This window comes from Musa acuminata, chromosome BXJ1-8, assembly GCF_036884655.1.
Source record: "Musa acuminata AAA Group cultivar baxijiao chromosome BXJ1-8, Cavendish_Baxijiao_AAA, whole genome shotgun sequence".
Taxonomy (NCBI): domain Eukaryota; kingdom Viridiplantae; phylum Streptophyta; class Magnoliopsida; order Zingiberales; family Musaceae; genus Musa; species Musa acuminata.
Genome location: NC_088334.1, coordinates 9293030 through 9308284, shown reverse-complemented (window position 1 = coordinate 9308284; position 15255 = coordinate 9293030). Strand labels below are relative to the sequence as shown.

At 39.6% G+C, this 15255-nt stretch overlaps 2 protein-coding genes across 2 annotated transcripts; both read left to right on the top strand.

Annotated features, from left to right (window-relative positions):
* Positions 1 to 7996: 7996 nt before the first annotated feature.
* LOC103993180 (ferric reduction oxidase 2) lies at positions 7997 to 11135 on the top strand. The gene is made up of 8 exons (XM_018830864.2): positions 7997 to 8221; positions 8338 to 8434; positions 8529 to 8708; positions 8823 to 9057; positions 9301 to 9628; positions 9712 to 9955; positions 10038 to 10744; positions 10827 to 11135. The coding sequence occupies exons 1-8, from the start codon at positions 8023 to 8025 to the stop codon at positions 10964 to 10966; spliced, it is 2130 nt and encodes a 709-aa protein (XP_018686409.2). The 5' UTR covers positions 7997 to 8022; the 3' UTR covers positions 10967 to 11135.
* A 575-nt stretch (positions 11136 to 11710) lies between these two features.
* LOC135587449 (probable receptor-like protein kinase At5g24010) lies at positions 11711 to 14498 on the top strand. The gene has a single exon (XM_065078865.1). It carries the CDS (start codon positions 11774 to 11776, stop codon positions 14195 to 14197), a length of 2424 nt encoding a protein of 807 aa, XP_064934937.1. The 5' UTR covers positions 11711 to 11773; the 3' UTR covers positions 14198 to 14498.
* The last annotated feature ends 757 nt before the right edge of the window (positions 14499 to 15255 follow it).

Genomic DNA, 15255 nt, shown 5'->3' with positions numbered 1-15255 from the left:
TAAAATCATGAAAGAACGAGCCAACAAGTAATAGTGTCTCACTTAGACCAGCAGTAGCAACGTTCTCTAAATTCATCTCAGATATCCAAACTCGGTGTGTTTTGTAGAACAAAGATCGACAAAGAATTGATCGGCATGACATCATCGGCAACCAAGTAAAGAAGATCACAACCATAATTAGTTGCGAGCTTAAATCCTCTCCATCTCAATCGAGCTTAAGGTTTCCTTATAAGAATGCGAGGTCAGAACCAGAACAAATAATTTTTACGGAATAATTATTATTACATAATTCAATTCATAATCAGTCAATCCATAACTAATCATCTACCTATAGCATATTCGACAGATTCAACAACTCCTTTAAAAGTCATAACTTATCAATCCAAATAACATATATACAAAATAATCTCAATGAACAACAATCTTAATAAAATAATTATATAATTTAATCAATTATGGATCCATCATGGTTTTGTTGTACAATTTTTAAAAATTTAGAGATAATGAGCAAATTATAACTCAATCATACGAGCAAATTATAACTCAATGGTTATAGTCACAATATATTCCTTCCTGTGACAAGGCCTAGAACCATGTTTAACTCTTATAGTATCTTCCTATGTCATCACATAAAAGAAACCAATTTCCGAACAAATATCAACATATAACCTCTATTGGTAGGGTTCAGATCATAACTATACAAACTAGATGGTTATAGTGTTACTAAAAAATAGTATATCAATTACTTTCATATAAAACTAGACTACATGCTTTAACATGTTATTCTAAAATTGATGTATCATTTTAAAACTAATATATATATATATATATATATATATATATATATATATATATTAATACTTTTCAAATATAATCATTGAATCGATATTTTCATAGGACTCAAATAATATAAATCAATAGATGCTTGTAACATAACAAATAACAGTTCAAGTCATGTGCTTTTCCAAATCGTGAACATATAAATCCTTTTGCAATACTTTTAGATAATAAAATGACTTGTAATTTATGTAAATAAAAAATTACATGCATTAATACTTTTAAAAATAAACTAGATTGAGTCATCGGATATTTACCCTGATCACATAGCCTCAATACAACATATTTTGATCTTTACTTTCCTTAATTTTCCAATATCACCATTTTCCTCTTTTTATTTTCTTTCTAAAATAAATATCCAATTAAGTAAAAAAATCAAAATTAATCAGCCTATAATCCAGAATATAAATCTAATTAATAAAGATATAAAAAATTCAAAACAATACCTAATATAATTTTTCTGAGCTTGATCTGAATATATTTGATATCAAAATAAGTCCTCCACAATTTTCGTTCTTATTTTTTCTCCTATTTTATTTCTTTTTATTTATTTTTTTGATTTTCTTTCTTTCCTCTAGTAAAGATCAATTGCACGAACCCTTTATTTACTTTTCTTTTCTTTTTTCTCTTCTTTCCTTTTTTTTCTCTTTTTTTTTTGTATCTATTTGTTATCAAAACAACCCTTTCTCTTCCTCTTCCTTCTCTCTTCCTTCCCTCCTTCCCCTTTCTTCCGTCTTTCGGTTTCTTTCTCCTCTCTGCTTTGCTTTCTTCCTCTTCTTTTGTTTCTTTTTTTTTTTTTTCTTTTCTCCTCCCTATCTTCCCTCTTCTCTTTTTCCGTATCCCTTTCACAATATGTCAATCATTTGATGTATGTATGAACCAAATCTCCCTTTGAAGATTCTTAAATAGCATTAAAATATGGCCTGCGAAGTAAGATGACCTTCCTCAACGGTCAAACCTGAGTCAATCGAAGACCTCACCGAGTGTGTAGTAGCGATTTTACACTTTCATCTTTTTTCAGTTTGACTTGGTCAATAATCAAACGCGAGTCAGTCTGTTAGGCTTCGTCTAAAGTTGTTGTAGTCAAACTATTGATAGTTACGGACTAATTACATATTATATTATCCTATATAGTTAATTATATTTAATATCTTGATCTATATATTTTAAAAAATTATATTTGGATCTTTATATTAATGCCGAAGAAGAAGAAAAATGATAGTTAAGTTTTTATGTACAGTATCTATCAATAATAAAATCGATGACATGAAGAGAAACGAGATTAAATATTTTACTTACGTAAATATATTTAAACATAACTAACTACAAGGATAATTTATAATTAACTCTAATAAACGCATATGGCATAAGATGACAAAAAACTTGAGCAATGTTTAACGTGTGGTGCAGTAGACCTAATATCATGAGCTCAATCATCCTTGTAAACAAATTAGACATGGTTTAATATAGCGATCGCACGATTCACTAAACCCATTTCCAAAACTACTTATGATTAGCTAACTCTCATATGATTCTCTATCAATATATATATATATATATATATATATATATATATATATATATATAGAGAGAGAGAGAGAGAGAGAGAGAGAAAACTATCAACTTTACCATTTGTGAACGCTATAAACGAAGAGTTGATTTAATTATGTTAGTTTTATAATTAATTTTTTTTATAGGACTAGTTGACTTCAAAGTTTATATGATCTCATGTGTTGAAATTTATGGTTATGAACCTAAATATGTTAATATAAGATATTTTCTTTTCCAAGTAAAATTATGTATCGATAAATTATCTATCAAATAAATATTTTTACTAATCTATTAGCAATAAAAAGTTTTACACTAAAATAATTAATAATATATCGAGAGAAATTGATATACAAGATTGTTGATACACTTGATACAAATCAGATCCATATACAACGAATAAGAGATTGTCATAATAAAATTTATAAGTCATTTTCAAAAGTAATTGTAAATAAAGAGCAATGATTTAACACTATTGGCGAAATGTGTCACCTTTCGTATTATATCTTGAATTCAAACTAGGTTTTGAAATATATTGGAATGTATAATCAGTATTGATAGGGTCCAGATCATAAATATATTAAACAAACAACTTTCATGTTACTAAAAATATTATATCAATAACTTTTTTATTTTAACAAATCTTTTTATATATTGTTTCAAAATTGATACGATCATACATCATTTAAAACTGATAATATTCACATATTTTTTAATCGTTTTTAAATATATTATTGAATTGATATTTTCATATGAATAAATAAATAATATAAATAAGTAAACACTTGTAACACAATAAATAACTATTCAAATCATATGCTTTTCCAAATCGTTAACATATAATTCTTTATGTAATGCTTTTAAATAATAAATAAATTCATAATTCAGGTAAATCATATGTATTTATAAATTTTAAACATTCATATTAATATTTTAGAAAATAGATCAAATGGAGTTATCATGTTACCCTGATTATATATAATCCTCCATATATCTTTCCTTTTGTTTTTTTTATTTTTAAAATAATATTTTTTTTATTTTTTCTATTAAATCTCGGATTTTGATGATGAAACTAATTGATTGTTTTTAGATGTTTAACTGCATTTTGAGTGATGCAGGTCTACTCGATCAGGATTAGACAGTTAACGCAGGAGGAATTGACGTTACGCCGGAGGAGATCATGTTAGGATATTGGATGGCAGAAGGCTTCGGACGTCGGGCATCGGGCCAAGAACGGAATTGCGCCAAGGATATCGGGGTTGCGGAGGTCAACCGCCGATTGGGCAACAAGCCGCAAGAGAGGATGATGCGCTGAAGAATCGGGCGAAGCGCCAACCAATGACGTGCCGGGCAATAGAATGTCAATTCGCGTTGTAATAATTGTCTAGATCGGAGTAGAGTTTTGGCTTGTGTGTGCAGGATTAACTACGATAACGATGAAGACATAAAGTGAAACAAAGTGTCAGAGTCAAGCGCAAATGATTTGTTGCGAGTTCGAGAGTTCGACGGAAGTCCGAAGGTTCATCAGGAATGCTGCCGGAAATAGCAGAGAATGAGTAGGGAGCTTGCCGAAGGGTTTTTCGGAAGCTCGCCGAAAGGTTCGTTGGAAGTTCGCGGAGCTCACCGAGAAAGATCGGAGCTTGCTGAAGAAGCTCGTTGGAACTCGCCAAGATCAAATCGTGAAGTCTAGGAGCTTGCTGGGAGTCCGCAGAATGGTTTCCGAGAGTTTATCGGAAGATCGCCGGAAGTTCGCCGGAAGAAGTCTTGACTTGTGGACTTTGTAATAGCTTAGGAAATGTCTTTAAATTCGTATTTAGCACGTTAATTAGGGTTAGGATTAGGTGTTAATCCTATAACCCAAGTAGGGGCCAATTGGGCCCGAGTTCGGACTAGTTTGGGCCAAGTTTGGAGCCCAACTAGTGAGCTGAAATAGTGTAGGCGGTGGCACCGCCTAAAACCCGAGAACCAAGCGGTGGCACCGCTGGACTAAGCAGTGGCACTGCCCAGCACTCGAGAGGTCCGACGGTGGCACCGCCGGACTGGGCGGTGGCACCGCCAGTACACTGTTAGTGTCAGACACTGACAGGCGGTGGCACCGCCAGCCTTGGGAACCCAAGAGAATTTAAAATTTGGAGCCCAAATTTGAATCCTCTTAGGGCCTATAAATACCCTTCAATTCTCAGCTGAGAATAAAATCTTTAAGAAGCAAGAGATTGAGATAAAAGTCTTAGCAAAGTCTTTCAAGTTTTTGTTTTCAATTGCTTGAGTGTTCATCTCCTTCTTTCTCTTTGAAAATTTGTAAGATAGTGAACCACTTGTAAAATATTGTAAGAGGGGTATTTGTCCTTCCCCTTCATAGTGATTTGCTAATGGAAGTTGGGAGCCTCATCGAAGAAGGTTTCGCAAGTGGATGTAGGTCGCATGACCGAACCACTATAAATCAGTTTGCATTTATCTTATTGTCATTTATATTACTGCAAACCATCTTCACTTTGATGCTCTACTTCTTTATCTCCTTCTTACGTATCCCTTCAAGTTAAAACGCAATCGAAACGGTTTCAAACAAAACGTTGCTTTTATCGTACGAAGTTTCTGAAAGTGTTTAAATCGTCAAAAATTCATCGTACTTTACCGCTGCACTAATTCACACCCCGTCTTAGTGCCGCTTCGATCCTAACACTTTCCACAACATAAATATCAAATCATCTAAGAACATCAGAATCAATCAATTATAGAAGAACAAGAAAATTCAAAACAGTGCATAATACAATTTTTCTAAACTGAATTCATTTTATATCAAAACAAGTCCTCCTCGATACTTTTTTTCCTTCTATTTTTTTTTATTATTTTCTCATCTCTTTTTCTTTTCTTTTCTTTCTTTTCTTTCTCTTCTTCTTCTTTTTCTTCTCTTCCTTTCTCGCTTCTTCGTCTTCTTTCTTTCTTCTCACAGCCGCCCCCCTATCATCTATCTATTCCTTCACTCTCCTCTTCTCCTTTCTCTTCTTTTCTTTCTTCTCACAGCCGCCTCCCTATAATTATTCCCTTCTTCTCTCTCTCTCTCTCTCTCTCTTGTTTTTCTTCTGATATTTTTTCTGCCCTTCCCCGAAACCCCCTCAGAGGCGACGGGTGAAACCTTTTTTTTTTTTTTTTTACTTTTTATAATTTAGTCCCTATAATTTTTCAAAAACTAGAAAAATATGTGTTATCTATACCATTAGGGTTAAGCATGATTATAAGTCATGAGGATCTAACATTATCATAGCCATTGATACTACTACAACTTATATTCTAACATATATACCTTAACTATATTTAAGTTATGAACTCTTAGCTATGTTTATATAAATGATAGTTTTGCATTTTTATTATCTGATATGTGACATTAGCTATATTTATATTTTTATCATAAAAATATATTTAAACATATATTATTTAAAAAAATATAGTTAAATGGTTATGATTTGAAATGCATATGAAACTAATATTTTATAAACTATATAAGAATGATATAATAATGAAGGATTTGATATTCAAGCATTATATGTTAACAAGTCATGATTTTAAAATGTATGTAAAGTTTAAAATTTTATAAATTATATAAGCATAAAGAAAATATTTGATATCTATGTATATTTCGAAAGCATATGTTGAACACATATAAAATTTATATGTTTTTAAGAAAATATCTATTTATTATAAGTTTTGATTTGCATGTGAGTCACTGCGCTTATTAAGTCATGGTTTATTTATATGATTATCTTTTAATTTTTTAAAGTTACATGATAGAAACCTGATGAATTGATTATTGTTTAAATTATATAATTAATTAATTAATTAATCATATTATGAACTATCTTATGAGTAAATTGATTATAGACTAAAATATATAATTATTATTTGGTTATTTATATATTACCTATTGCAATTAGCTATTTTTAGCATCTTGATTTCTACATTTTTAAAAGTTACATTGATCTCTATTTTTAGCATCTTGATCTAATGTAGAGTTAAAAAGATAATTTTATAGGATTAAAAATTAAGAGATAAATTTTGTTAGAGCAAATAGGTTAAATGTTTTACTTTCGTAAGTATAGAGATTTCAATGTAACTTTTAAAAGTATAAAAATCGGGGTACTAAATGTAACTAATTACATGGGATAATATATAATTAGTCTAATTATTACTATATAGAAGTTATGTGTTCTGATTTTAGCATTATATTCTTATAAGTAAACCTATAGAATTATAACATTATATTCATCCGCAACTTTCCATGGAGCTAGGGATGTTATATAAAGTTTGTATAAATATTCATATGTATAAAACAAAAGAATAATTCACAAGAATACTCTTATATCACTAGAATTGAAACAACCTATATCATATACAATTAGTTTGAGATCAAATAAGATGAACTAAAAATATAGTTAAATAAGACTCAGGATTGAATAATAATAGTTTTCCCAAGACTTGAATTCCTGTATCTCTATTCACATGTAAATTATTTACATTGTCTTTTCCCTTATTTTCTTTCTTGGAAGGTCAAATTGTAATTCAACATATTTTCTTTCCAACTTAGACTCACTCTTTTGTGAATGTTGATTTCGATATCATATTCATACTTCTAATCATATGCAGATTGATTGTCTTTTCCTTTGTTTACTTTTTAATTATAACATACTATTTCGTAAATATTGATGTTAATATCATATCCAGATCTTAAAATTATAAGTCTAAATCAAATTGATCATATATATATATATATATATATATATATATATATATATATATATATATATATATATATATATATATATATATATATATATATATATATATATATATAATAGATGGTAGATATGGGGTTAACCCACCTCATCAGAAATCTAGTGAGACAAAATTTCCATCCAGCTGCCGAATCTTGTCGGTCAGGCTGCCACGCTTAGATTCTGTTACAAGTAGGGAGCAATTCTAAAACATGACACGTGACCAGCAATGGGTCGATGTCTTTACCCACATAAGCCAGCCCGTGTGGCCCGGCCGCGATAGCGAGCGTGTGCTCGCCTGCCCCCGCGTGCCACTGTACCCACTAGCGCACGCGCCCGCCGCGCGCGGGGCACCTGCGCCCCGAACCCGCAGCACGAGCCTGTCCGAGCTGTTACGGGCGCTCCCAATCCCCTACATTTCATTGCCATGCCAGCCAATGAGCAGCCTCCACAAAGCCCTGTCAACTGTCACTCATGGATGTTTCATGGCAGCATATGTAGCTTGACATCACCGTCCTCATGCGTCTTGCGTTCCTCCGAAGGACCGTTTCCTACATCCGGCCAAAGAAGGGAATGTAACGTGGCGTCATTGAAAAGAATGTGACGGCACTGGTGGAGGCACTGCAAGTAGACCTCTGAACATTAATCTGAATTCAACCGATAACCGACGCACATTGGAGTTGACCTACACATGGCGGCCTGTTAACGGACGCATGCGGATGAACGGAGGACGTGAATCATGCCTTTCATTCCCGGTAGGGTGCGCCGTAATCCATTCGTCCTCCAAGTTACCCTATAAAACAGGCATCTTCACCCTGCCGGTGTCATATCGACGAAAGCATCACCCGAATTTGAGCTTTGAGAGGAAGAGATGGACACGGCTGTCGCCGGAGGATTCTCTCTTCGTAACGGGAGCAAGGGGTTGGTCCTGAAGGCACTGCAGCTGCTTGCTGCAGCTGTGTTTGCTGGGTGGCTGATGATATGGATTGTTATGCCTACAAACACATACCGAAATGGCTGGTCGCTACGGATCCGCGCGGAGACCGACTCAACGTATTTTGGACGGCAAGGTGTGGTGCTGTCTTTGATATTGAGAAGCTAGCAATAAATTCTTCTCTCTACAAGGTTTCCATTGCTCCCACTACTGCTTTCTATATACTGATACTGTGTGCACTTTATGGCGCAGGTTCCAACATCTTGATCAACACATTCCCGATCTTATTCATCTCAGTTCTTGGCTGTCTTTATCTCCACCTGGTGAAGAAAAGTGACACCTCCCAGAGGTATACAATACATGTAGCACCACAAGTGGGATTCCCAAGAAATGGTGGAATTCCTTTTTTTCTCATGCGACTTATATTATTTGTGTATTGGCAGCTCAATTCATCGTCTGGCGGCATGGAAGAGGCCTGTGGCTGTGAATTGGCCGCTTGGAATAGTTTCCGGCGTAGAGTTAACCTTCTGCTTGATGTTTCTGGTGCTTCTCGTCTGGTTCTACTCCACGTTCCTGGTCGCTAACTTCCCCCAGCTGCATCAAACCGATGTTGGAGTGAAGTTGTAAGACAAAGCATGAAGAACACTATATATATATATATATATATATATATATATCCTCTGCGTTCTCTTCTCTAACGAGATTGTGGTGCATATGTATATATATATATGGGGCAGATGGCAAGTTAGGCTGGACATGGCGGCCGTATGGTTGGGGTTTGTTGGAGACCTCTGCTGCGCCTTCCTCTTCTTCCCGGTTGCTCGCGGGTCGTCACTCTTGCCACTCCTCGGGCTCACCTCCGAGTCCAGCATCAGATATCACGTTTGGCTTGGCCACATCACCATGGCCGTCTTCTCGGCGCATGGCATATGTTATATAGTTTACTGGGCAGTCACCGACCAAATTGATATGGTACTACTTTTTGTCTTCTCTCACTTGACATTCCAAAAACTCGTCAAGTAGATTTGTTCACAGGTGAAAGGGACATATCATAAGCATCAATTTTAACAATAAGTAGAACGACAAAACAGCAGCTTAATACAATTTAGAATGAAGTATTCATGGGAAAAACAAATAGAGGTTACAAATATGTTGTATTGTGCATAATCCTTATGATTAGAAACCCTTTAAGTTAATGGCTTCTTATGGTGGAAGATGGTGAAATGGGACAACACGGGGACAGCCTATGTGGCTGGAGAGATAGCTCTGCTTGCGGGATTGACTATGTGGGCGATGACGCTTCCTCGCATCAGGCGCAAGATGTTCGAGCTCTTCTTCTACACGCATCAACTCTACATCGTCTTCCTCTTCTTCTACCTGATGCATGTGGGAATCTCTCATTTCTGCATGATTCTTCCGGGTGTTTACCTTTTCATGGTCGACCGCTACCTGCGGTTCCTGCAATCAAGAACCAAGGTTAGGTTGGTCTCCGTACGCCTTTTGCCATCTGAATCCATTGAGCTAAACTTCGCAAAGAGCCCAGGTCAGTAGTTGCTCGATTCTCGCTAGCAGAAAACCTACACACAATTACTTCATGGTTGTCTCACGTTGACTCTTTTTGTGTAGGACTGACCTTTGAGCCTCTCAGCATCATCTTCATCCACGTTCCGGGAGTTTCATCACTTCAATGGCACCCCTTCACTGTGAGCTCCAGCAGCAACTTGGAACCTGAGCGGCTGTCCGTAATCATCAAGAAAGAAGGAAGCTGGACTCAGAAGCTCTACAGAACATTATCTTCGCCGGTTCCACAAGATCGCCTCGATGTTTCGGTCGAAGGCCCTTATGGTCCGGTGTCCAAGAACTTCCTAAGGTCCTTAAGAACATGATTTGAATCAGTAATATTGTTGTCGTCCGTTGTTGACGTTAACGTGCGAAAATTTTGATCCTCACAGGTATGATTCCTTGATACTAGTGAGCGGTGGCAGTGGAATCACACCCTTCATCTCCATAATTCGGGAACTCATCCACCAGAGGACAACTCTGAATCGTCCAACCCCTGCCGTCCTCCTCGTATGTGCCTTCAAGACAGCCGCCGACCTTACGATGCTCGACCTCCTCCTTCCTATATCTGGAAATGTCTCGGACCTTTCTGGCTTGGAACTGCGAATCGAAGCCTTTGTGACCAGAGAGAAATCTGCCACGGATGAGGCGCAAACCAACATCCGAACCATATGGTTCAAGCCCCTTCCCTCTGACGTTCCCATCGCTCCGGTGCTCGGTCCCAATGGCTGGCTTTGGTTGGCTGCGATAGTATCATCCTCTTTTGTTGCATTCCTCGTACTTATCGGCATCCTCCAGCGTTACTACATATACCCAATCGACCACAACACCAACCAAATCTTCTCGTATGCTTCGAGATCTGTTCTAAATTTACTTTTCATATGTATCTGCATAATGGCGGCGGCAAGTGCAGCGGTTCTGTGGAACAAGAAAGGGAACTCAAAGGAAGCGAGACAGATCCAGAATATAGATGCACCGACACCGACAACGTCGCCCAGTTCCTGGTTCTACAATGCGGATAGAGAGCTTGAAAGCGTTCCGCAAGAGTCCCTTGTTAAAGCCACCAAGGTGCATTTTGGTGGAAGACCACCTCTCAAGAGTAAGAAACCTGCGCTCCTTTCGAATTTTGTGTTGAGATGTATATATTCTAATTAATTGGTACCATCAACTGGTGCTTGCAGAGATGCTACTGGAGTTCGATGGTTCTAATGTTGGGGTGATGGCCAGTGGTCCTGGTGGTTTGCGGCATGAGGTAGCTGCCATTTGCTCATCAGGCCTGGCAGACAATCTACATTTTGAATCCATTAGCTTCAGTTGGTGATGCTTGTACTGCTGTGTTGTTTGCTTGTGAACAAAAATAAGCACAAGGCAATGCCACAGTGCCAGATGAGAAGAAAAATTATGCTGTAATATATCGATAATTTGCATACCTTGTATTTTGTGAGTGGTGTTGTGATGCTAAATAGGAAGAAAGGGAAATTGTGATAGGACGAGTTGATCCACTGGTATCCGTATGATCACTGGCAACGAAGAACGAAAAAGACTGCAACCACGGCTAATTGCAAGCTTGTGGCAATTGCTCGACGTAGGCATGAACCAGATCTTCTTCAAACTTTACACAGTTCACCTCTTTAGTTTGTGTCTGAGATGCATGGCTCTCAGAGCTCATTAAGGTGTGATCGGCAAACTAATATGACCTGCGTCAACGATCAAACAGAGTCGATCGGCGACCTCTGCGAGTGTGTGGCGAGTATTTCCTTTCCATCTTTCTTGGTTGACTTGGGTCAACAAGACAAGTCGTGCAATGACTATTCCTCCCAAGTTTCGTCTAAGCTGCCGCATCGCCTGCACGCGATCGGCGACCTCTGAGAGTGTGTGGCGAGTATTTCCTTTCCATCTTTCTTGGTTGACTTGGGTCAACAAGACAAGTCGTGCAATGACTATTCCTCCCAAGTTTCGTCTAAGCTGCTGCATCTCCTCGTGCAGGCAACTGCTGCAGTCGAGCTGCCATGAGTGAATAAGATGAGTCTTATTAGTTCTACAGGATAAGGTGGTCGCAAAGGTCCTATTCCAAGTCCACTAACCCCCTGCAATCTTCGAAGCCCTCACAATTCTCCGCAAGGCCAAAATGGATCTCCGCACTCTGAGCTTCCTCCTCCCCCTCTTTCTCACCTCCACCACCGCCTTCACCCCCAACACCTCCTACTTCCTCAGCTGCGGCTCCGCACACCGCGACACCATCGCCACCGACACCCCCTCTCGCGATTTCGTCCCCGACTCCCCCTTCCTCTCCGACTCCGCCAAGTCTAGCTCCGTTACCAACACCTCCGCAGCCCCCTCCTCCCCCCTCTACTTCACCGCCCGTATTTTCACCGGTTCTGCCTCGTACCGCTTCACTATTAACTCCTCGGGAACCCACATCCTCCGCCTCCACTTCCTCCCGGTCTCCAACCGTCGCTACGACCTCTCCGCCGCCCTCTTTGACGTTATCGCTCTAAAACGCTTCGTCCTCCTCGATGACTTCTCCGCCCCGACCTCCACGGTCCCAACCATCAAGGAGTACTTCCTCTGGGTCGACTCTGGTGAGCTCGATGTCACCTTCGTTCCCAGTTCGAGTTCGCCGTTGGCCTTCGTCAACGCCATCGAGGTCTTCACTGCGCCGGCCTATCTCATCAAGGACGAAGATACACTTAAAGATATTGGCCAAGTGACCCATCAAGCGCTCGAGACTGTCCACAGGATCAACGTCGGGGGCCCCAAAGTGACTCCAGCCAACGACACCCTCTGGAGGACGTGGATCCCCGACGATGACTACCTCCCATACAAGAATACCTCCCAGGTGAACAGCACGGACCCCGACCGGATCAAGTACAAGGTTGACGACACTGCAGAGGTTGCGCCGCCGACAGTCTACAGTACGGCCAGAACCATGAACATCCCGAGCTGGATGCCGGCCAGCAACCCCGATTTTAACTTCAATGTCACATGGAGCTTCCCTGTGGTCGCCGGCTACACGTACTTGGTTCGAACACATTTCTGCGACTTCATAGACAACAATTCAATCATCTTCGTCCTCTACGTGGGGAACCTGAAAACTGAGATACATTCCAGCTTTCACACTGATTCTCCTTCGGAAGCTTTCTATATCGACTTCGACGCGGAAGGCCCAAGCTCGGGAATGATTAATATCAGCATTGGCCGGTCATTAGATAGTTCGCCGTGGGATGCTAACGCCATCCTCAATGGGCTGGAAATCTTCAAAGTGAACGACACGTTCGGCAGCCTCGACGGAATTCCCAACCATTCGTTGAATTCCAGCCGTACCAAGAAGAGCGGCGTGGCTGTTGCAGTGGTAGTCCTCGCCGTTGTTGGTGGCCTTGTTCTTACAAGCCTCCTGTCCCTTGTCTTGGTCTTCATACGTAAGAGGTGCAGGTCGAAGTCTCTGCCCCTGCCTCTGCTGCCCAGATATAATCTTGACCTTCACATCCCCCTGATCGACATCAAGGCCTCTACTAATGGCTTCGACGAGAGCCTTGTGGTCGGAAGCGGTGGGTTCGGGAAGGTCTATAAGGGTGTCCTCGCCGACGGCACCAAGGTCGCGGTGAAACGAGCCATGCCGGGATCAAAACAAGGATACCCGGAATTCCAGACTGAGATCCTCATCCTGTCCAAGATCCGCCACCGGCATCTGGTCTCACTGATCGGGTACTGCGAGGAGCAATCGGAAAAAATATTAGTCTACGAGTACATGGGGAAGGGACCGCTCAGGACTTACTTGTACGGCTCCGATAAGCCGTGTCTTTCTTGGAAGCAGAGGCTGGAGATCTGCATCGGGGCCGCCAGGGGCCTTCACTACCTCCACGCCAGCCACTCGCACACCATCATCCACCGTGACATCAAGTCCACCAACATTTTGCTCGACGACAACTACGTGGCCAAGGTCTCCGACTTCGGCCTCTCGAAGCTGAGACCTTCTTGCGGCGAGACCCACGTCACCACGGGAGTCAAGGGCACCTTCGGATACTTCGACCCCGAGTACTTCAAGACGCAGAAGCTCACCGACAAGTCCGACGTGTACTCCTTCGGCGTGATGCTTTTCGAGGTGCTTTGTGCGAGGGCGGTGATCGATAGGAGCCTTTCGATGGAGCAGGTGAACTTGGCGGAGTGGGCGCTTCAGTGGCAGAGGAAAGGCCAGCTCGAAAAGATCATCGATCATAGGCTTGTCGGCAACATCAATAGGAATTCGCTGAGGAAGTTCGGTGAGACAGCAGAGAAGTGTGTCGCAGACTACGGCGTCGATAGGCCTACTTTTGCTGATGTGCTGTGGAACCTGGAGTATGCTCTCCAGCTTCATGTAACAGAGCTGAAGAGAGAACCACACGAGGATAGTGGCATTGTGGAGTTGCTGATTCCAGTGGCGGCGACGAGGGGAGTGGAATCGACCAGCTTAAACGTGAAACAGGAAGACGACATGGCCGGGACGGGCATGGGGCAATCGGTCTCCACGGAGAGCACCGTATTCTCCCAATTGATCACCAGTGAAGGAAGATGATTTCGACGCCGATGCATTCTCATATATGTGCCGGTAATTGTATTTCGGCAGTTAGTTTGGCAAGTCGCACGTAGTCCCACATCAAGGAAAATCAAGTTTGATATCTCCAGTTTAAACTATAAATAAGGGTCTGGGCTTTGAAGTCAGATGTACCATAACAAAACCTAATTGTTTGCGTTAGGCATTTCTTGTTTAGTAGTTTTATGTGTTTTATGGCCTAGGAATATCTTCCTAAGGCATTTGTAATAGTCCCTGCTCCTCCTTCGTAAATATGGTGTTCTTGTCTTTTTTTATATTTTTATTTTATTGTCTTTGTTGGGTTGTCAAAATTATCCTTTGATAAATTTTCTAAGGCTAGCTCTAACAAACTGGTATCAGAGCCTGGTTTCGGGATTTTTTGACAATAATGACAATAACAAAGATCGTTGTCGAGAAATTCGACAGAAATGTCAACTTCGGCATGTGGAACTCAAGATGGAGGTCATTCTGGTTCAAGACGGAATTGATTTGCACTACAGGAAGCTGAGAACATTCCAGATGGTACGTCAAAGGAAGATCTTGCAGGTATGGATAAGAAAGGACAGTAGAAAATTGTCTCTAATTGAAGCAGAGTTTGTATATGTTTCGGATGACTTAAGGCACATCTATGCTCTCACATTTTGATAAATTTGATTCCTTAGTTTTGGATTTGGAGAATATAGATGCGAAAATTGATGACGAGGATAAGGCCCTGTTACTTTTGTGTTCTCTTCTCCAATCCTTTAAGTATTTCTATGATACTATGATTTATGAAAAATAAATAATTTCGTATCAGGAAATTAAATCTGTACTAAAATTTAAAGAGTAAATAGACAGAGATATCACTGGGGAAAGTAGAGAGAATCAGACTGAAGGTCTGATTGTCAGGGGTAGAATGGATAAAAAAGAATTTGACAGTAGTAGATATAAATCTAGATCTAAATCCAAACATAGAAATTTGGAGTGCAGATATTGTCATAAAATGAGGCACATTAAGATTGATTGCTTTAAATTAAAAAATAAATTAAAGCAAAAGAAAA

Bases quoted from the DNA above. Each gene is read 5' to 3' on its own strand.
- LOC103993180 (XM_018830864.2), top strand. From the start codon at position 8,023: ATGGACACGGCTGTCGCCGGAGGATTCTCTCTTCGTAACGGGAGCAAG. The intron at 8,222-8,337 runs GTGTGGTGCTGT...TTTATGGCGCAG, and splicing joins AACGTATTTTGGACGGCAAG to GTTCCAACATCTTGATCAAC. The intron at 8,435-8,528 runs GTATACAATACA...GTGTATTGGCAG, and splicing joins AAAAGTGACACCTCCCAGAG to CTCAATTCATCGTCTGGCGG.
- LOC135587449 (XM_065078865.1), top strand. From the start codon at position 11,774: ATGGATCTCCGCACTCTGAGCTTCCTCCTCCCCCTCTTTCTCACCTCC.